At 38.0% G+C, this 22,692-nt stretch overlaps 1 protein-coding gene across 1 annotated transcript; it reads right to left on the bottom strand.

The window, feature by feature from the left end:
* Positions 1–15,121, bottom strand: LOC141351259 (uncharacterized). Its single transcript, XM_073857907.1, has 4 exons — positions 14,863–15,121; positions 9,457–9,738; positions 201–288; positions 1–79 (listed from the first exon to the last, which is right to left on the bottom strand). The coding sequence occupies exons 1-4, from the start codon at positions 15,119–15,121 to the stop codon at positions 1–3; spliced, it is 708 nt and encodes a 235-aa protein (XP_073714008.1).
* Positions 15,122–22,692: the final 7,571 nt, after the last annotated feature.

The following is a 22,692-nucleotide window of genomic DNA, read 5'->3' as shown; positions in this document are numbered from 1 at the left end:
TCACAGTGAGATCAACAGCAGAGCTTGATAGTGAATTCTGTGGTCGTCCATCTCTTTCTCCTCTACACCAGAACCGATCCTGATCAGATTCAGAAACTCCATAGATAATGAGAGAGTCTCTCTTTACAGTGTAATGATCAGAGTTTAACACTGCAGTTGTGTTTTTATTCCACTGATATGTCCAGTTTAATGATCTGTACTGATTCTCTATCTCACACGTCAGATTGACTGTCTCTCCAATGAAAATGGGACTTTTTGGTGTTACTCTCACTGTAGCTCTGGGTAAAGCTGAGGAAAGAAGAATATGAAAATATAAATCTCCTCACAGATCTGTTGCGTTAAATCAGAAACCTTAATTAAAAAATATATATACAGTCTTGTTCAAAATAATAGCAGTACAATGTGACTAACCATAATAATCAAGGTTTTTAGTATATTTTTATTGCTACGTGGCAAACAAGTTACCAGTAGGTTCAGTAGATTCTCAGAAAACAAACAAGACCCAGCATTCATGATATGCACGCTCTTAAGGCTGTGCAATTGGGGTATTAGTTGAAAGGGGTGTGTTCAAAAAAATAGCAGTGTCTACCTTTGACTGTACAAACTCAAAACTATTTTGTACAAATTTTTTTTCTGGGATTTAGCAATCCTGTGAATCACTAAACTAATATTTAGTTGTATGACCACAGTTTTTTAAAACTGCTTGACATCTGTGTGGCATGGAGTCAACCAACTTGTGGCACCTCTCAGCTGTTATTCCACTCCATGATTCTTTAAAAACATTCCACAATTCATACACATTTCTTGGTTTTGCTTCAGAAACATCATTTTTGATATCACCCCACAAGTTCTCAATTGGATTAAGGTCTGGAGATTGGGCTGGCCACTCCATAACATTAATTTTGTTGGTTTGGAACCAAGACTTTGCCCGTTTACTAGTGTGTTTTGGGTCATTGTCTTGTTGAAACAACCATTTCAAGGGCATGTCCTCTTCGGCGTAGGGCAACATGACCTCTTCAAGTATTTTAACATATGCAAACTGATCCATGATCCCTGGTATGCGATAAATAGGCCCAACACCATAGTAGGAGAAACATGCCCATATCATGATGCTTGCACCTCCATGCTTCACTGTCTTCACTGTGTACTGTGGCTTGAATTCAGAGTTTGGGAGTCGTCTCACAAACTGCCTGTGGCCCTTGGACCCAAAAAGAACAATTTTACTCTCATCAGTCCACAAAATGTTCCTCCATTTCTCTTTAGGCCAGTTGATGTGTTCTTTGGCAAATTGTAACCTCTTCTGCACATGCCTTTTTTTTAACAGAGGGACTTTGCAGGGGATTCTTGAAAATAGATTAGCTTCACACAGACGTCTTCTAACTGTCACAGTACTTACAGGTAACTCCAGACTGTCTTTGATCATCCTGGAAGTGATCATTGGCTGAGCCTTTGCCATTCTGATTATTCTTCTATCCATTTTGATGGTTGTCTTCCGTTTTCTTCCACGTCTCTCTGGTTTTGCTCTCCATTTTAAGGCATTGGAGAACATTTTAGCTGAACAGCCTATCATTTTTGCACCTCTTTATAGGTTTTCCCCTCTCCAATCAACTTTTTAATCAAAGTACGCTGTTCTTCTGAACAATGTCTTGAACGACCCATTTTCCTCAGCTTTCAAATGCATGTTCAACAAGTGTTGGCTTCATCCTTAAATAGGGGCCACCTGATTCACACCTGTTTCTTCACAAAATTGATGACCTCAGTGATTGAATCCCACACTGCTATTTTTTTGAACACACCCCGTTTCAACTAATTGCCCAATTGCACAGCCTTAAGAGCGTGCATATCATGAATGCTGGGTCTCATTTGTTTTCTGAGAATCTACTGAACCTACTGGTAACTTGTTTGCCACGTAGCAATAAAAAAATATACTAAAAACCTTAATTATTATGGTTAGTCACATTGTACTGCTATTATTTTGAACAAGACTGTATATATATTATTTTTTTCATAAAATGATGCCATTTGTTGTTGATATTTCTGAAGGATAATATAAAAAGAAACGTTTTACTTTAAATAGAAAAGGGATTTTTTTCAGAAGTCAATGAACAAATAATCCAGCACACTTGTATAGTCATTAACAGGTACACAAGATAATGGCAAAGCCCAATACCAAAAATATAAATGAAAAGAGAAAAAATCCTGCACGCTATTTAAACTTGCAAGTAAAAATATTATTTAAATAAACATTGTTACAGTCCAATGACCTTCTTCAGGTATTCAAACAAAATAGAACCACAAGTGTAAAATACAGTTAACCTGTCATTGTCTCTGATGCCTGTGCCATAAATGAGCACAGATCATCATTAATCAACAGTCAATCATATAAATATTATCTGTAATCCATAACACTTGAAATGAAAAAACCCAAAGATCCTCTGTCAAAAATATCCCAGAAATTATTGTAGAAATGGCATCATATGTTTTTAAATAAAATGATTTTAGCTTATTTTAAAGGCGCTGTGTGTAGTTTACAGCGGCCTCTAGCGGTGGTGGTTTAGATTGCAACCAATAAATTTACAAGCGCGTGCTCGAACTCATGAGCGACGGCCAAACTGAGATGTAACACACCGGAGAAAGCATCACACAACATGCTGGAAACTCAGGTAAACTCCCACTGCAACGTTTAATTGACTGCATTTAGCCTGTGTCATGTGGTGTTACGTATGTACATTTACGGTAAGATAACGAAAACGGTTAGTGAACTACACTGAACAATTTCAGTATAACAGTAAATACACTGTGCTATTAGTCCTTTAGGGTTGTTGCTTGCCACACTGTGTGATCAATATCGTAGTTAAGTCCATGTCACACTGTATAATCTCAGTTTCCATCAATGTCAGACTGTACGAGTTTAAAGACTTTTAAAAAGCGGACGCACGCAAACAAACGCGTTCGCAGTTTTACGTCATCGATCGACGACGGCTGGGCGAACACACGCTAAAGCGAAGGCTAGCAAACCGAAACAATGTCTAAAAACTAAAGCACAATCGAAATATATTTGACATGCTTTCTAGTAATGTTAGCTTACCTGTCCAAAAGGATGAAAGCAAACTCCGGATCCGTTTTATACCCAAAACAAAGCGGAGGTTTCTCCATAATTCAAATGCCCTGCCAATGTTAATCCGTGTTTTTGTCCGTTGTTGATCCGATTCACGTTTGGCCTTACGAGCTTCAGCAGATAACTTTTCTTCACAATATGTGGAGTTTGTGTTGTGCTGGGAGCAGGTTGTTTCAGTCTGTTATCAGACAGTGTCGTCGCTGTTGAGCGCAAAGTCAGTAGACGAGGCGAGAGGCTCGGGAACGCGCATGCGGGTGACGTCACTGGATTTCGCGCCAAATCCGGCCCGGTACTTTCACATAAAAATAATAATATTTTTTTTCAGAGGTAATAGCAAAACCCGCAAAGTGGATCATTTTAATGTGATATTACAACCCATTCGCACACAGGCAATTGAAAATGGATTAGTTTAAGTAGAAACGTTACGTACAGAACCTTTAACTATTAACATATCTGATAAATAATGAAGTCGACCCTTTCCATTCACACATTCAATGGAACAGATATATTGACATTATGTTCTGTATTTTTATTGGCGATTTAAACATATTTTAAATGGATATGTGGACAATATATAATTTAATGTGGAACTGGACCCATCACGTGTAGGGGTGAGCGGGTCACAAAATAACGCTGGGTTGATTGTAACACAGCTTTTTTACAGAAGATGAACACCTGTAAATTTGTGAAAAGGTTTGATTTGTTTTCATAAAAATACTGAACAAAAAGTGTTTTGGAGGTAAACATTTCTTGATAAATTAGTTCATCTGTAAGGTTTTGTCTTGTATTTTCTTGTATTTCGTGTATTTTTGTTATTTGTTCTTGTATTTTGATTCTCTGCTCTGTTTGGACTTTTATTTTGAAAGTCATCATGTCATGTCACGCTTCACACTTCCTGTTTGTTTCTGTATATAAGTCACTTCCTGTACACCTGTTCCCCGCTGTATATTACACTCGTAAGCCCAGCCTGTATTCTGTTACCTGACCCTAGTGATGGGCAGAGCGAGGCTTCGTGAAACACTGAAACAGTTGAATCAATTGTGTCGAGGCTTCGAAACATGGTTCGAAACCCCCTCCACAGTGACACATAGTGGTAATTTGCACGTATTGCCATAGAGCAGCATTGACAAGGTTTTAGACGAGCGCTGACAAATTGTATCCCACATGTTGATTGATTGACATAAGTGATCAGGTGGGAGAGTGGATAGTGTCCTCGACTTGCATGCAAAAAACCCTTTGGATCGAACCCTGGGCAACGCGTTACTATTACCATAGTCACAATGAAGTTACTTATTTTTTGTTGTTGTTTTAACATCTGTTTGACAACTACATGAGCTTTTAGGCTCATCATTGTCAATAACTATAAGCTGGTCTCTTTAATAAATAAATTGAATAGAGATAAATACCACATAAACAATAAGAAATTAATAAAATATATCAAGCCACCATGTCACATATCTGCTGTTTGTGGAAGGAATTAGCCTACTTCTTTTTTTACAGATAATTTCTCCAGCCTTTAAAAAACTCCTCTCACAAAAACCACAAGGTCAATATGGGTTTATTTCACTTTTATACAGATGTGCGATTGTGTTGTCTGTTCCCGACGGTGCCAATCGAAAGCTGATTCGGCAGACCACACCTGGGCTGCGTTCAGCCCCGACAAAACGTTGCACAACGTTTATTAAACTGAAACGGTGATGCATTGAACACCCTAGCCGTTTCTCAATGTCAAGGAAGGATGCTAGGATTTCGAGGATGCTACGTCATCGACGTCCGCCGAAGGACTGTTCCAATGTCTAGGATCCTCGAAATTTCAGCCAAGGACTGAGTCTTTCGTTCGAGAAATATCCCATATACAGGAAAGGATGCAAATTTGTATCCTTCGAGCTCTTCACGCCCTGAAATCACCCACAATCCTTTGCGCGCAGCACCGAAAGCACACCTTTCAATCACGCAATGACGTAATGACGTGCACTTGCTAGCCTGTTCCATTTAACGTGTTCTCCGAATGCTTAAAAGGAGCCTCGCCTAGCCTCTGAAGGAAGTGACTTGTAAGGACTAGTCCTGGCAAGGAAGTATCCTTGACATTGAGAAACGGCTCCTGTTGTGATGACGCAAGAGTTGCACCTACGGTAGCTGAGAGGCCATTCTTTGTGTTCTTTTAAAATGTTTCTGAAGCCTGATGAAATCGTTATAAATGTGTGTTTAATACTGTAAAATACCCTCGATGTTACAGTCACTGACCTTGTCGTCCAGAATGAAAGACAACATTCCAACTTGAACCCATTGAGCGAGCTGTCTCTTTACTATCGCGTGGTTTTATACATCTTGCCGCTGATTGGGCTGACATTTCTGACACACCCACCAAACAAGAGAAAACGCTTCTAAAACCTGTTGCATTCCGTTGCACACCGTTTCAAGGAAACATGTCGTTCAACCCGGAAACCGTAGCAAAACGTTGCGCACCGGTGTGAGATTGAACGTGCCCCTGATGAAACACTTAGTGAATCACTTCGAGGCTTCGTTTGGTCATAGTCACGTGACATGGGTGTTTTGAATCACGTTTCGAATCAGTGTTTCGACACATCTGCGCTTCGGGATCTCGCAAAGCTTCGGAACGACTGTTTCGCGTCAGCCATCCCTACCTGACCCTGTTTATCTGTTATCCTGTATTTTGTATCTGTATCTGCCTGTTTTTGACCCACGCCTGTTTTATTGGATTTATCGCCTATTTTGCCGCCTGCCTTGATCTTTCGCCTGTTTGTTTGGATTTATGATTGTGACTCTGCCTGCCTTGACCTCTCGCCTGTTATTTGGATTACGTGTATCGGATTTACCCTGTTTGGATTTGGTTGCGGGCCCTTTATTGGGATTTTACAATAAACACCTTTTGCACATGGATTCACTTCTCACTCGCATCATTTAAAGCATACGTTACATCATCCTATTTTTTTCTGAGTTGACAGTGTGAGTCATCTTATAATATTTAATCACTGTCTTGTTACCTAAAACCATTTTGAAACATGCAATGAACACAATGTAAATTAAAATAATAACTGTAAATACAATATCACCAGAAATAATTGACATTTATGATTTTTTTCCCAATTGTACGGCCCTTTCAAAAATATCTCTCCATATGTGTTGATGTATAATACAAGGATGTTAGATGAAGAATAATGGATGAATGGATGCGTGTAAATCTATCAATTATAAACAGATTTGCAAACAGTAACGACCTCTAGTTTAAGTGGCGGCTGGTGACTTCTTTTTCGAGGGCGCAGGATTGCGAACTCGTCACAATATGTATTTAGCCCATCATGTGTGTGGTTGTTATTTCAAAATGTGTTTGGCGCGTCATGTGAACCATGTGTATCATGCGTCTTGTCAAAATAAGTGCCTGCTACACACGCGTCGAAAGGGTTTATGATAAAAGTGACGCTCACGTTTGCCAGATACTCGCTTAATATGTGTAATCACTACAATTTACTGTTAAGTGTTCTTTAGCAAGTCTTACAACAAGCCCTCTGTCTATTACGATGAACCCCACTTGGGCTAAGTTATAACATTTGCACTTCGGTCATTGTATGAGAACGGTGGGTTCCATAAACAAACTTTAAGTGTTCATTTGTAGTAGAGATGTTTGTGCTGCTTGTGTAAAAGTACAATTAAAGATCATAACACAAGAGGGCGCAGTTTCCAACAATAACAAAGGTGAAGCTTGATGACGCTTAGAAAGCAGGCTTAGAAAGCAGGCTTAGAAAGCAGGTGACGATGGGAGATGTCGTTTTCAATGAGTTTTCACCATCTATCAATGCATCTAGGTCGAATTATTGAATCATGACCATGGATGAGGTAATTTATTCGTTTTTGTATTACCTTTATGTCTGATAGCATTATTTTATGTCATCATTATCAATTAACTGCAAGGAACATGACATGTTATGCTATATTATCCCGTTACAACTTAGCAATTCGTCAAATTATTTTTTTGGGTTAATGCTGTGTTGTTAAACGTGTTCAAACCAATCGTTCTCATAGTAAATTTGAACGAACATTTGCACGTAGGGATAGATGTATTGTATTGTCCGCAACATTCACGCATTTGATTGGTTTCACATGCTCGTTTGAGCATGTGAAACCAATTAAATGCGTGAATGTTGCGGACAATGTGTGAGAGTTGGCTGCTCTTTAATTGTACTGTCAGAATCTCGGTCACTAAACGTGATGAAAAGCCTTACCGAATTACAAAGAGCAATATAACTGTTTATCAGTGCTATTAAAGTCGTCTACGGATACTTAAATAATAAAATAGATTTGCTTACCTGTCTATTAATACACTTGCGAGAGCAGAGTCTTTGTCAAGTCCAAGACTGTCGCAAAGCTCTCTCTATCTGGAAAACGCCTGGCCGAGATTTACTCTGGTTTTATTCCTCCGTTTGTCACAAAGTCTTACGTTTTGTTGGCACTTCTATAACGTTTCTCGCCAAAGAGTAATCGTGATCCATATCAGCCGATAACAGCTATAACGCTATAACCCGCACTTCCGCATTTGATCATGTGATATTGATCAATACGATAGTGCGGATATTGCGTCACTGAAAGGCGACGATTTTTTCCGGGACGGACAATTATTTAAAATCGGAATTTATCTAAAATAAAAAAAATTGGAGACTTTTGAGATATTGTAAGTACACTACTGCTGGAAATATATCACACTGTGCAAGTTATTTTAGGAAATTTTATTAAAAAATATGCATATTGAACAGGCATATTGGATCTTTAATCAAACTCGAATATTTTTTGAAAGATTGAGCCAAAAACAAAAGCTGTTACAGTAGGTTGTGCTCAGCTCTATGGGCTAAATATTCCATAATAAAATTGCAGTTAGAGTTTAATGTAAATCTGGGCAGGCGTTAAAGGAATATTCCATTTTCTTAAAAGAAAAATCCAGATAATTTACTCACCACCATGTCATCCAAAATATTGATGTCTTTCTTTGTTCAGTCGAGAAGAAATTGTGTTTTTTGAGGAGGGCATTGCTGGATTTTTCTCGTTTTAATGGACTTTAATAGACACCAACACTTGGCACTTGGCTCGACACGTAACAGTTTTTTTCAGAGTTTCAAAGGACTATAAACGATCCCAACGAGGCATAAGGGTCTTATCTAGCAAAACGATTGTCATTTTTGACAAGAAAAATAACAAATATACACTTTTAAAGCACAACTTCTCGTCGAGATCCAGTCGTGATGCGCCAGCGTGACCCCACGCAATACGTCATGACGCCAAGAGGTCACAGAGGATGAACGCGAAACTCCGCCCCAGTGTTTACAAGTCTTGAAAGAGGACCGTTCCTACGTTGTTGTATGTCAACTGATACTAATTAATGTCTTTGTGTCAGTTTATTGTTTACAATGGTCCGCAAATGTGCGTTTTATATATGTAACACGTGACCTCCCTACGTCACTACGCATTTACGGTCGCGCTGGGCCGGATCTCGGCGAGAAGTTGTGCTTTAAACGTGTATATTTGTTATTTTTCTTGTCAAAAATGACAATTGTTTCGCTAGATAAGACCCTTATGCCTCGTTTGGGATCGTTTATAGTCCTTTAAAACTCAGTTGAAAAAAACTGTTACGTGTTGAGTTAAGTGTTAATTGTTGGTGTCTATTAAAGTCCATTATAATGAGAAAAATCCTGCAATGTTTTCCTCAAAAACCATAATTTCTTCTCGACTGAACAAAGAAAGACATCAACATTTTGGATGACATGGTGGTGAGTAAATTATCTGGATTTTTCTTTTAAGAAAATGGAATATTCCTTTAATGTCACCATTTGTCTACTAGTTTTAGATTGACAGCTCCTCCTCTAGCCAATCAGCCAAAAAGGAAGTTGACAACACTCTGTGGGACTCATGGCTGCTGATCCATTTCGGATCAGATTTTAGTCTGAAGTGATAATAAAAAGATTTCTGGTTAGGGGGTATCCGTCCACATGGATTGAAGAGGTGTTTAAAAAACATGTTCAAATTTACTTCAGATTAGACACAAACCAAAAATGTAACAAAATATTGTTTACTTTCATCACAACATATTTACCCATGTGTAACCTTATCTATTAAAAAAAAAAAAACACACATTGGCAATTGTTAACTTCTGACCTTGATTTAAATTCTTTCTTTCAACCCTTTAAAAAATGGTAATAAAAGGAAACCATTGGTTCTTTGCATTATAAATTATTTTTTGTCAAATAAAGTGACTAAAACTGGCAGTACATTTTTAACAAATAAATGAAAAATGTTTACTTAAAAAATAACCAATCACAGCCATTACTGACCTTTAACAGAGAGAGTCACATGATCACCGTACTGTGAGGATGAGGGTCGTCCAACTCTCTCTCCTCTACACCAGAACTTATCCTGATCTGATGGTGATCTGATGGTGTAGATGTTACTCTCAGACACTAAAGTTCCAGTTCTGACTTTATACCACAGATATCTCCAGTTACTGTACTGATATCTCCAGTTACTGTACTGATCCTCTATCTCACACGTCAGATTGACTGTCTCTCCAGTGAACACAGGGCTGTATGGTACTTTCACTGTAGCTTTGGGTAAAGCTGAGGAAAGAAGAAAATGAGATTGACATGAACACTAATACAACATGACTACTGACATAACGCTTTTCGCACTTGAAAAAGTTAACTTCATGTCATTATAAACACTGGTAAATGTAACTCTGGGTTATCGGTTTAACATTTCATACTTTACAATGGGTCAAAAAACCCTCCTGTTTCACAATGTACATTACTAAAGTCTGGATTAATGTTTTAATTTTGCATATTTGTTTTTTCAACAGCATGACTGAATAAATACAAAAGTGTTTGTTTATTTAGATAAATAAAGTGCACGTCTGCTTTATTTGTGTCTCACTTCTGCATTATTGAGAGAAAATGTCACCACACAAATCATTTGTTTTAAGTCTTCTGGGAGGTTTTTACTTCATTTCATGTGTTTACCAACACCACTTGATATTACTTTCTTTGACTTTTTCCTCAAATGCTGAAACAACTGTTTACGCATCCCATAGTTACTGTGGTTGTGTCTGAAAAAGCCTTCTACAGTATACCCTCATTCACTATTCGCTACATTACTATATTAATATAGGCTGTGTATAAAAGCTGTCAAATGCAGATGACACATTTCAAGGTAAAAGGCATCATGACATCCAAATAAAGTGTTTGCTTCCATTCATGACTCCAGATATACCTACATCTGATCATTTTTTTTTTTCAAAAACGTTTAAAAGGTGTTCAAGAAAGTGGTTAAATGATGAAAAATTATTATTGTAGTTTTTAAATAACTAATAGGATATTGACAAAGTGATTTTTATTTAAAGCTGCAATCTGTAAAATTTTCAGTTAAAAATAAACAAAATCAATGTTTAAAACTGTCTCCTTACCTTGCCACATTTCACAATGGTTAGCTTATAATAATGATTTATAATTTGAGTTGTCGGTTTTCACGGGAAAAGTAAAAAAATTCATCCTTGCGTTATAACGTCACGTCCATAAACTTAGAAGAGGAGCCGGACGGCTGCTTTATTGCTTGTGCTCCGGATGGGTGTGTGTAGATTGTTTAGACGTGTCATCTAGATGGCGGCGTTTAATCTGTAAAGTTTTAAAAGACGATCATCTGGGGAACATCATGCAAATGTCAGTTTATTACGTTCTATGGATCTTGTGAAATTATTTGTTGCGGAGAGTCTCCAGTTAAAAACGAAATGTGACACCAAAGTGTTTATGCCAGGGGCCGGCATATGTCTTCAATTGTTTTGAATGGAAGCGCTGTGCTTTTCAAAAACGCCAGCAGCTGGCTTTTTTTAATGCTTTGGTGTGCACGCCCCTTAATATCACCCGGTCTTGTCAACATCAGAAGGGATTAAATACTGAAGCAGAAACAGCTTTCTCTGAACCGGTAAGGCATCTGTTGAAACTCTTGCTTTTTATTTTCACAAATGTGGCAGATATATTACCTGACTTCAGTGTTTCCCACAGGCTTGGATGGGTGAAAAATGGATAACTAATCTGGGTTTAGGTTGGTCGTTTTCAGATGCGTATGTACTAGGATGTACTTCTGTCATATGGATGTAACACAGTCTCACCCCATGTCGTCAATATTTGACGACACTTGACCATTCGTCAATATGTGACGCGGAGGGTATACCTTTCGTGTCATTTTTTGACGAACTGGGGACTTCAATACTATTACGTCCGTTGCATTCTCTTCTCCTATTTTCTTACCATTTTCGCGTCGGTTTAGGGTTAGATTACGCAAAATTAAACAGTGTACACGAAATTAAACAGTGTACGCGAAATTAAACAGTTGTCACCTGGCGTTGGGGTTAGAAACAGTTGTCACCTGGCGTTGGGGTTAGAGTTAGGTTTGGGTAGGGATGTCATTATGTAAATCTAACCCTAAACCGACGCGAAAATGGTAAGAAAATAGGAGAAGAGAATGCAACGGAAGTAATAGTATTGAAGTCCCCAGTTCGTCAAAAAATGACGCAAAAGGTATACCCTCCGCGTCACATATTGACGAATGGTCAAGTGTCGTCAAATATTGACGACATGGGGTGAGACTGGGTTGCCAGATCCGCTCACATGCCGTGATCACTAGTGATGGGAATTTTGATTCATCTAAGTGAATCGTTCATTTTTAGTTCATTCACCAAATGATTCGGTTACCGATTTGTTTAGTGACCATTTCTTTATATTACAAAAATACACCAGTAGGTGGCGAAGATGTGCGTCTTATGTGTTATAAGATAATGATATAGACTTCTTACAAAAACTCATTAGGCTTTTAATAAAGCTCAAAATGTGAAATAATGAGCATGATTTTATCAGGCGAGATAAAACAGTTAATGTTCTTGTGTATTTGTAATGTATTAAGACACACATACAGTTATAGTTCATCTAATCTGTCCTTGTTGTGAAGGAAGACTTGTGTACTGAACTGAGTGACTGGCATGCCTCATCTCATCAGATCCTCGTTCATGAATCATGTAATTCATTCATGTCTTCGTTCAGACTCAGATGACTGACTAAAGTTCAGTGAAGGGGTGGATTCGTTCAGCAGCTTAATCCAATTATATTCTTCCTAACAGAAAACACTCAGAGATGATTGGCTCACACTATAGACGGTTTTATCGGACGCACATGCGGTGACGCAGTACATGTCTGGTCCAAACTTTACTTCGTTTTTTTTTAATGGTCTGACTAGTTGCTAAACTAAACTCTTGAACAAATACCTTGTCGAAAATAACAAATGTTTTGGTTTCCTAGGTAATATATGTGTTATTTATTTTGCTTGTTATATAAATAAACTACGTTTAAAGTACTTGTTATTTATTCTTAGCAGAGTTTACCGGAATTTACATGTGGACCACAAAAGCAGTTTGTTTATGTTGTTACTGCTGAAACTGTCTATTCTCAGACTTTAACAGCAGGACAATGCGACATGGAATCGAGTGCAGATTAAAGAAGTGCCTCATGACATCAAAACGTAAATACAACAGCAAATTATTAACAACAAACAATCTGCATGTGTTTACTACCTTGATAGTAAAATCATTTGTATTAAGGCAGTGAATCACAACTCCGTTCCTGGAGGCCCACTGCTCTACACATTTTGTATGTCCCTCTCATCTGACAGACTCAGTTCAGTTCATAGGGATCTCTACTAATAAGCTAATGATTTGAAGGTGTGTTAAATAAGGGAGAAATACAAAATGTGTAGAGCAGTGGGCCTCCAGGAATATTGTTGAGAACCACTGTATTAAGGTAAATAGTAATCCGTCCGCCAAAACATGGTTACTATAACTTACAACCACATGATTCATATTTATAAGATTATTTCCCACTGCGCAAAGTGACATCGGAATGACGTCTTTTTCATGTAATTTTTGGACGTCCGAATTCGGTACATAAAAGGGGTTGTTTTGTAACGCCAGGCGACGTCTTTTTTTCGACGTCTTCTGCACTTCTAAATGTTTACATCCGTAGGGACCTCCGTGTAAGGAAAAAAAAACATGAAAAAAGCTAAATTAAATGATTGTCTCCGGACTTCATCCATCCATTGCAACACCGAACGCTTCAGTCATTTCCTGCCGGCTGTGGGATTCGAACCACCCTTCTCTGGGTTACAAGCAAGTCTCGCTAACCACTCGGCCACACAGCCGAATGTTACTTTTGTATATAACGCATACTTATTGCATTCATAACACGAACGCAACATTATGAGAATATGTGAGAATATTTTCAATTTAAATTGTTAGTATATGGTCATATATTTTAATATAACGAACTACACATTTAATTACAAATTTTTAATTGTACATTTAGATGAATTTGTATATAATTCAAGAAAGCAGAAAAAACAGTACTGTATAAATAATATAGACTATTCGTAAGTATTAATCATGTTGGTAACGTAGACTCACTGTGTTCCGTACACAACGATGTTTCTTACAGACGACCTTTAACTGCCAATAACTCAATAAATAATTTTTTACACAAAAAAATGTATATCTGTCATCCTCATTTCCCCACCTTTCATCCACGATCAGGAAAGAGAACCTCATGCAAACTGTTTCAGTGATTATGTAGTAAGTCTGCAGGGTGCGCCTCTTGTGTTTGAAAACAGCCGGTGGGCAGGCTTACGCTAACAAACTGCAGCTTCGGGGGGAGACAAGTGGGGCAGCAAAAATGTGGATTTTGGTTTAATTTATGCTTCACACTGTATTTACGTCTTTATAAATTGAATGATATTTATCACAAACTGTTAAATATATTACCTTTTGTTGAAAAAATATTTGAAATTGGAACATTTAATGTTTAAAGTCGGTAGCGTCCGATGACTGTATAAAGCCAGTCGGATAGCACGTCTGTCGTTAGTCTACGTTACAATAATGCTGATGTTTGTAAATAAAACATTTTTTATAGGCCTAATCATGTAATATACACATAGGCCTGTCATAGACGTCCAAATGGCCTCCAAAGAATTACCCAGTTCAAACGTCAAATGTTGCCTGTAAATATGACGTCCAAAAATTACCCAGTTTACACGTCAAATGTTGCCCGTAAATATCACGTCCAAGTAGGGTCATGGTTGGACGTCCAAATAGTGGACCTAGTTTGGACGTCGAATAGATGTCCAGAATTGGTCATGGACCGACGGACCCAATATAGACACGATCTGCACGTCTATCCGACGTCCAATGTTTAGTGGGTTACATTGCTTTCTGTACGTGACTCCCTCTCATTCATTTCATTCAGAAGACTGATTCGCTCATTTCATTTACAAACATTTTCATTTACTCATTGTAAATGCTCCTCAAGAAGGGAGGGAGATTTCAATAAACAAGAAATAGGAATCAATGGATTGCTTGAACGAGAACGATTCGTTCATTCGTTAACCTTAAACGATTTATTCATGAACATAACATCACTAGTGTTATGTCACACTTAAAGTCCACTTGAAGGAGTGAATGAATTCAGACACGAAGTGAGCAGGACATGCAGTGGGCACCAGAAGTGTAAAACATTGTCCTCTACCCGGGGGTAACACCTGACTTTAATGAAGATAACCTGTTTAACCTGTGGTTAAGCACAATGTTAAAAGTCCTAAGGTATATGATTTTTTGTGGTAACTTCTCCATTTTACAGCAAGACTGAACTCACCTTTCACAGTAAGATAAACAGATCTTGATTGTGAAGTCTTTGGTCGTCCGTGTATCTCTGCACTACAGCTGAACCAGCCCTGATCAGATTGAGTAACTCTATCGATAGTGAGAGAGTCGCTGTTTTCAGTGTTACGGTAAAACTGTGTGCCTTTCCTCCACTCATATCTCCAGTTTAATGATCTGTACAGATCCTCTATCTCACACTTCAGAGTGACTGTCTCTCCAGTGAACACAGATTCGTCTGGTGTTACACTCATTGTAACTCTGGGTAAAGCTGAGGAAAGAAGAAAATAATCTTATAAATTTCATCAGAGTCTGTTAACATGAAATCAGAAACCTAAAATCAGAAAATTATGATATTTGTTGTTAACATTTCTGAAGAATAATATGAGCAGAAGTGATTTCATTTAAATTAAAATAATTACCAGTATTATTTAGGATTTAATTTTTTTTTTTTTTCAGAAGTCAATGAACAAATAATCCTTGTAAGTTAAAAATATTTAAATAAACATCATTATGGTTAAACATACAAATGCAAGAACTGGGACATAAATGATCACAGATCATCATTAATCAACAATCACTTAAATAAATGTTATCTGTAATCTGTAGCATGCAATTAAAACAAAACAAATACCCTCTGTCAAAAATATCCTAGAATTTATTATAAAAATGGTGTGTAAAATATGGATATTGGAAAGTGGTTTGTCGGTTCTGCTTCTGCAAGGCTTTCTTCAGATTCAGTATGTACTAGCACCCTGCCTTCTCAAACAGCACCGCCTGCTCCATCTAACATCACGCAAATACCAGATGGCTCAAACTTTGAGATTAGGGCTAATGAAGCCGAGGCAGAATTTTCAAATCTACAGGCCGTGGATGATCTCAGTATCTGGATGAACAGTACCCTGCACGCATGTTCAGTGACAAAAAACATGTGAAACACACAATGGACCTGACACAATCACCAATTGTTGATGCAGAGTTTAAAGTTAAAACTTTTGAGGTTGCAAAAAGAATTGAAAACAGAGGGGCAAAACTGGACCACAAAATTCATTCTCTCGAAGTACCACACAGTTCTACAAACTATGTGTAGTGTACTGACTGCGTTTAAATATGCGTTGACTTTCGCCTCTTCTGCAGCGACCTGTGAGAATTCTTTCTCCTCTCTGCGCAATGTTTTTATGGACCACAGACGCTCAATGCTTCACAAACGGAAGACCCAGTTAGTTCAGCTTGCCTTCGAGAGGGATTTTACTCGAAAATGCAGCACCGAATGGAAGAACACCGTTTTAAGGAAGTTTAATGTTTGCACGGCCTTAAAGGGATACTTCACCGATTTAGCATTCAGCTTTGTATCTGTAGAAACCCGGCAGTATTACTGAATGACCATGTTTCCCTCCATCGTTTCCCCCTGGGGGGAGAGATATCTGCATTTTGGTTCTGCGGGAAAGTCCTCCGATGATGTAATATGACGATTTTTGCATCGTCGGAGGACTTTTTTGCGGAACCAGGGTGCGGATGTCTCTCCTCTCGGGGGGAGGTGATGGAGGGAAACATGGTCATTCGGTGGTGCTGCCGGGTTTCTACAGATGCAAAGCTGGGTGCTAAATCGGTGAAGTATCCCTTTAAGTTTTTTTAAAAGGTAAGTAATGCGCTTTTTTAAATTACGAAAGCTTAAATGTGAAGTGTGGCTATTAGAACGTTAGCATATAATTGTCAATTTGTTTTTGTTGTGATGTGATTGTGGTAATATAGATTAGTTTGTGATATTCTTCACTTTATTTGGGAAATGAGCTGACAGTCTGTACCAGTTGTATGAGTTTGCGGTTGCACTGTATTAGTTGTTTTTACACCTTGTTTATGCAAGTTATGGTTGCTGATTGCGTGCCTCCTCGTTGGATGCCGTGTGCCCCTCTGTTAGTTATGGTCTGGCACCGGCTCTCACCGGAGTCTAAGGTGATGGAAAAAAGATTTCTAAAATGGGGGTATCCATCAATTTAGATTGAACATGTGTTTGGGCCAGACTTTCAAATAACATGTTCAGATTAATGTTTCAGGTTAGACACAAACAAAAAAAATCTGAGTTTAGAATGAAAATAACTTGGGGTTAATCACAGTATTTAAAGCCCTAATGGATCTGATAATTAACACATGAGATGATCTTGTCTTTATTCTCCTATTTTACAGCAACATAACTCACCTTTCACAGTGAGATCAACAGCAAAACTTGATTGTGAAGTCTGTGGTCATCCATATCTCTAAATTGTGCAGCCCTTTCAAAAATATCTATCCATATGTGTTCATGTATAAATACAAGGATGTTATAAATGGATGGATAGATGTGTGTAAATCTGTCTATTATAAACAGCTGTACAAATGGTAACAACCTCTAGATAGATAGATATAATAGTATTCAATCATTTGTGTTTAAATATAATTTTTAGCAAGTGTTGCGACACACCCTCTGTCTGTTATGATGAACCCCACCTGGGGTAAGTTATAACATTTGCACTTCAGTCACTGTCATTGTATGAGAACGGTGGGTTCCACAAACAAACTTTAAGTGTTGATTTGTAGCAGAGATGTTTATGCTGCTTGTGTAAATGTACAATTAATCAAACTCGAATATTTTTTGAAAGATTGTGCCAAAACCAAAGGTTTTACAGGTTTTAGGTTGTGCCCCACTCTATGGGCTTAATATTTCACCTGATGTATTGTGGTCACAGATCAAAAAATAATAAGCGTGAGCACTTAAAACATTTTAAAATTATATTGCACAAAACTGGAAGACCAATGCAAAGTTAGGCTATGTCCACGCGAAGCCGGTGCATTCCCTATCCGATAATTTTTTTTCCTTGCTCTAAAAAAATAATCCGTAAACACGAAACCGGCTGATAGCGGTGTAGTATATATGCCGGACCAGTGTGGGGCACTGTAATTCTGCCACAGATATACACTATACACGGAGAAAAAGACTTTGAGCATGCGCATAACCAACGTATGGTGTTGTCCATTATCGCTTGTTGCTCACCACAATTGCATAGAAGCAATAGATTTTGCTGTAATAAAGCTAGTAGGCTTTGGTAGCTTCTGTAGCACGAACACAATCACGTAGTCCGCCGTTGTTGTTTTTGCTGTTACGTGTGACGCTTCCGACACGTGATGTGATGACGTTTTCGCTTCACAAAATATACGGATTGGCTGTACAGATGAAACCGCAAGGGTGTCTGTTTCAGATTTATCCACTTTAGGACCCGGTTTCAAAAAATAGCAGATTCAGTCTCCCAAAACGCTGGATCCGTGTGGATGAAACGCCAATACGATAACAAATTTATACGTATACAGTGATACCCGTCTCCATGTGGACAGCCCCTTATACAAATCGCGATATCTTTGTTTATATTACTTTATTTACATTTAGTCATTTAGAAGACGCTTTTATCCAAAGCGACTTACAAATGAGGTAACAATAGAAGCAATTAGAGCACAAAAAACAGCACAACATTAATGCACTACAACTAATCTAATCAAGTCTATCACAGTATACATAGTCAAGGGTTCGTTTTTTTATAAAAAAGTTTTTATAAAGTTTTTTCTTCTCTCAGATATTTTCTGCTCATATTTAAATATTTTGTATGTTTATGCTGTTTTTCCGTCGCTCGTATTTTCATGTTCTGCTCTTGCTTTTTCCAAAAATTGCAGTTAGAATTTAAAGGGGACATTTTACAAGACCTTTTTAAGATGTCAAATAAGTCTTTGGTGTCCCCATAGTATGTATGTTTTTTTGGTGTGTCATTTTTAATGCAAATGACCTGAACTCTGCAGTAAATGCCAGTGCCGGGGTTTGATTAAGAGACGGTATTATCCCTTTCTGACATCACAGGGGGAGCCAAATTTGAATTACCTATTTTTTCACATGCTTGCAGAGAATGGTTTACTGTTACTTGGTTGTTGTTGTTTTTTTTTACATTTTCTAGGTTGATAGAAGCACTGGAGAAACAATTATAGCACGTAAACATGGAAAAAGTCAGATTTTCGTGATATGTCCTCTTTAATGTTAATCAGGGCAAGCTAAGAGGCCACACAGCAAAATCACCAGTGTTAAATCAGCACTGCTGGTGTATATATGGGGACCACCAGGTCTGGTGTTACTCATAAAACACCAACAGTGTTGATTTAACACTGCTGATTTTGCTGTGCAATCACACCAAACGAGTTTTAAATGCCTGCAAACGCAAGCTGGGCTGCACTGCCTTTTTTGTTCACTTTAAAAAAAGAGCAGTGCAGCGTGGCTTTTTATATTGTTAGGCAACCACCGAGGCAGCTGTCCTGTCAATCAAATATTGAAGTGTGAGTGCTCTTTTGCTGTTAACTGTTAGCAGAAACTTTAAAATGAGGACGTTTGCTCTGACCTTGATGGAGGAAGAAAGGTGCACAAACACGCAGGCAGGGATGGGCAGTATTTCAGATACATGTATTTAAAATATGTATTTGAAATACAAAATACTGTTTTGTTTTTGTATTTTAAAGCCTTCAGAAAAAATCAGATGTAATTTGTATTTAAATACATTTAGGATGAGTATTTTTGTATTTTTAAAATATTCAAAATACTTTAGCTCAAAATACAAAATACTTTGAGCAATACTTTGAGCAGTACTTTGAAAATACTCTTTATCAGGATGGGGTTTTCATGCATCAACTAGTTCAGACCAGACACCCCCCAACCCCAACATTCATGCAGGCTTAAATCGGCAACTTTTCTGGAATAAGGTGAGGATGTGCTACTTGTTGATTAAAGTAGCTTGTCAAATGTGTTTGAAGCATTAACGTCACTGCATGTTAGGGATGGGTGATATCATAAAAATGGAAAGAAATTATAGAAGCACAAACTTAGAGGTATGGCGTGCAGCATGGAAAGAGAGTGTTAAACACTACAGACAGGCTATAAAAATCGCCAGATCTACGTATCTCAGCAATCTTATTAAAGAAAATCATAATAACCCTCGCTTCCTCTTTAGCACAGTTGCGAAACTGACTAGAAATAAAGAACAAACAGAACCCACTAATAAACTCCCACACAATAGTAACGACTTCATGAACTTCTTTACTAAGAAAATTATGATTATTAGGGAAAACATTGTAGGTACCCAAGCAGCCACCACTCTACCCAGTAATACATTTAACGCTTGCCTACCATACGAACATCTTGAGTCATTTAAACCTACTACAATAGAAGAGCTATCTAAATTAGTAGCGTCATCCAAATCATCGTCCTGTATATTGGACCCTGTTCCCAAAAAATTACTCAAAGAGGTATTCCCTATAGTGTCTAACCCAGTACTAAATGTCTTTAACTCATCATTAGAATTAGGCTACGTTCCTACAGCTTTCAAACTAGCAGTTATTAGACCGCTCATTAAAAAACCAAACCTTGACCAGGGAGATCTAAATAACTTTAGACCAATCTCAAATCTCCCTTTTCTTTCCAAAATATTAGAAAAGGTAGTGGCAAGCCAGCTACGCACATTCTTAGCAAATAATAGTACGTATGAAAAGTTCCAATCAGGATTCAGGCCCCACCATAGCACAGAGACAGCGCTGCTTAGAGTTACAAATGACCTTCTCCTAACATCCGACCGTGGTGAAATATCACTCCTTATATTATTAGACCTTAGTGCAGCCTTTGACACAATAGATCACACAATCTTACTTAATAGGCTAGAAAACTATGTTGGCATCAGTGGTCAGGTGCTAGCTTGGTTCAGATCGTATCTAACCAATCGCTATCACTTTGTTTATGTAAATGAGGAGGAGTCACCTGGTTAAATACGGCGTACCGCAGGGATCAGTTTTAGGTCCTATCCTGTTCTCGTTATATATGTTACCTCTAGGAGGCATTATCAGAAATCATAACATAAGTTTTCACTGCTATGCAGATGACACACAGCTTTACATCTCCTCGCATCCTAGCAAAACACAAAATTTTTCTAAGCTATCAGACTGCATCAGCGATATAAGTGACTGGATGTCACATAATTTTCTTATGCTAAACTCCAATAAGACAGAGATACTTGTAATCGAACCGAATCGCTACAAATATAATATGACAGATTACAAGTTGCCCATAAATGGCTGCACTGTGGTGCCAACCTCCACGGTTAAGAATTTAGGTGTGATGTTCGACAGCAGTTTATCCTTCGACAACCATATCTCCAATGTCTGCCGCACAGCATTCTTCCACCTTAGAAATATCTCAAAAATACGCCATATGTTGTCTGCATCAGATGCAGAGAAGCTTATCCACGCTTTTATGACCTCTAGAATAGACTATTGTAACTCGTTACTCGGAGGATGCCATGCAAAACAGGTCAACAAGCTTCAGCTAGTTCAAAACGCTTCTGCAAGAGTTCTTACTCGAACTAAGAAGTATGACCGCATAAGCCCAATTCTGGCATCTTTACACTGGCTACCAGTTAAATATCGTATACAATTTAAAATATTACTAATCACCTACAAAGCCTTAAATGGCCTAGCACCCTCATATCTTAGAGAATTATTATCAGAATACAATCCATCACGTGCATTGCGGTCACAAAATTCTGGCCTCTTAATTATCCCTAAAATATCAAAAGTGTCTAAAGGTGGCAGATCCTTTTCCTACTTAGCCCCTAAGCTATGGAATGATTTACCAACCGACGTCCGAAAATCAGAGACAGTAGATAACTTTAAATCTAGACTTAAAACTTTTCTCTTTAACAAGACTTTCAAATAGTTGTTTTAACAATGGTACTTATCTCCTAATAGCTAGCTTGTACAACCTTATAAATAAATAAATTAATGAATAAATTAAAACCTTTTTTTCGTTAACACTCCAAAGCATGGTAAATCTCATTAATACTCTTTAGTAATATGCTGAAACTTTGAATTGGTTTTCGATTGAGTCTTAACTGCCAAATATGGCCGGCTTGCATTTTTGGCCTTTTCCCATGACCTTAAAATAGTATGTCATACAGAACCATTTGCCACTGTACGTTAGTATTAACGACGGCAGTGGGGCCTCTGGCCTTAGTCAAACGAGTTCTGTTTCCGTTTCTAAAATCATCAACTATATGTAATACACTTAACCAGCAATAGTTAGCCTGTCCGGAACTGAGCTGACTAAAACCACATCACTGTGTGACACTTGTTTTCTATGTGAACGGCCCCTACGCTAATAAGATTTTGTTTCTCTCTCCCTGTCTCGTCCTTGATCCCGAGGACGAGACAAACAGACAACTCCCAAGGGTTTTTTCCTCCTATGACTTTTTTTACTTCCCCGGCTAAAATTCCGGGGTTTTTTTCTCCTAGGGGGGTTTTCAACCCGGGGAGGCAGCCTTTTTGGGCTTAAATTCTATACGTTACATTAGTAATACGTTTGCTTATAATGTTGATTTATAGCCGTAGCAAATTTAACTGCTTGTGCTACCGTTTATTATGTTGTGCTATCTGTCGATTTTCTGTGCTTTTCACTGCATCTATTATGTAAAGCTGCTTTGATACAATTACCAAATTGTGAAAAGCGCTATATAAATAAAATTGAATTGAATTGAATTGAATATGACAATACATATTGTAGATTCATAGGCTAGCGATGATATAAATTGTGAATCAATGAACATAGATAGGCCTATCAGGGTAAGGAAATATATCTGTGCAGCTTTTAGTGGGCAGGAATAATTGGAATGTTGGAGTGGAAAAAGAAGCAAGGGCAATTGAGTTCCCTTTCAGTCGGTCACTATGATGTCACGTCGTGACCAACGAATTGGGAACTCGCTTAGAGAGACCAATC

This window comes from Misgurnus anguillicaudatus, chromosome 19 (assembly GCF_027580225.2).
Source record: "Misgurnus anguillicaudatus chromosome 19, ASM2758022v2, whole genome shotgun sequence".
Classification (NCBI taxonomy): Eukaryota; Metazoa; Chordata; class Actinopteri; order Cypriniformes; family Cobitidae; genus Misgurnus; species Misgurnus anguillicaudatus.
The sequence above is the reverse complement of the archived record's forward strand: the minus strand, read 5'-3'. Positions and strand labels throughout refer to the sequence as shown.

What these genes read in the sequence shown, in the direction of transcription:
- LOC141351259 (XM_073857907.1), bottom strand. Translation starts at nt 15,121, where the DNA reads ATGAGTGTAACACCAGACGAATCTGTGTTCACTGGAGAGACAGTCACT. An exon ending in TGTTTATCTTACTGTGAAAG is followed by an intron (nt 9,739 to 14,862) that starts GTGAGTTCAGTC and finishes TTCTTTCCTCAG; the next exon opens with CTTTACCCAAAGCTACAGTG. An exon ending in TGTGACTCTCTCTGTTAAAG is followed by an intron (nt 289 to 9,456) that starts GTCAGTAATGGC and finishes TTCTTTCCTCAG; the next exon opens with CTTTACCCAGAGCTACAGTG.